Here is a 529-nt window from a genome sequence, read left to right as displayed (position 1 = left end):
GCTCCCAGCCCGGGCAGAGACCCCCGCTCCGGGCGGCACGAACGCGGGCAGGGAACCCCGAGTCCTCGCCCCCGATCGCGCCGGGCAGGCCGGTTCCGCCTTTGTCCCGAGGCCGCCGGGTCCTGCGCTCCCGAACCGGGCGTGGCTTCGGGCGCCGGGACCTGGGGGAGCCCGGGGGACAGGGCAGTCCTGGCCGGAGCGGGAGCGGGGCGAACCGAAAGGATTTCCGAAGAGAAAAGCCCGCATCTCCTGGGACGCCTCGGCCAGAGGCTGTGTGTGTGTTGTTGATTGCTCTTGGTCCGGGAGAGACGTTGGAAAGGAGGTTTGATTGTTTGTCGAGTGATGGAACAGGCCGTGCCTGGTAATCCAAGCGTAAACCATAAAGAGGTGTGTTTGCAGATGGCAGGGAGAAATACTACCTGTGTTTCACGGACACGTTAACATTCACTGGAGACTACCGTCATACTACGAACGATCATTCTGTTCTGAATGAAATGTATGAGCTGGAATTGGGGGGGGGGGGGGGGGG

The 529-nt window shown here is 62.6% G+C and overlaps 1 protein-coding gene across 1 annotated transcript in view; it reads left to right on the top strand.

The window, feature by feature from the left end:
* The first annotated feature begins 150 nt into the window (after nt 1-150).
* The window catches only part of VPS36 (vacuolar protein sorting 36 homolog (S. cerevisiae)), a 31,832-nt gene continuing 31,453 nt past the window's right edge, over nt 151-529 (top strand). The window contains exon 1 of the mRNA XM_010835656.1: nt 151-387. Within this exon, the coding sequence (XP_010833958.1) occupies nt 343-387 (45 nt within the window). The 5' untranslated portion in view covers nt 151-342. The remainder of the gene's footprint in view (nt 388-529) is intronic.

This window comes from Bison bison, unplaced genomic scaffold (assembly GCF_000754665.1).
Source record: "Bison bison bison isolate TAMUID 2011002044 unplaced genomic scaffold, Bison_UMD1.0 scf7180017864048, whole genome shotgun sequence".
Taxonomy (NCBI): domain Eukaryota; kingdom Metazoa; phylum Chordata; class Mammalia; order Artiodactyla; family Bovidae; genus Bison; species Bison bison.
This window is presented reverse-complemented; position numbering and strand designations above follow the sequence as displayed.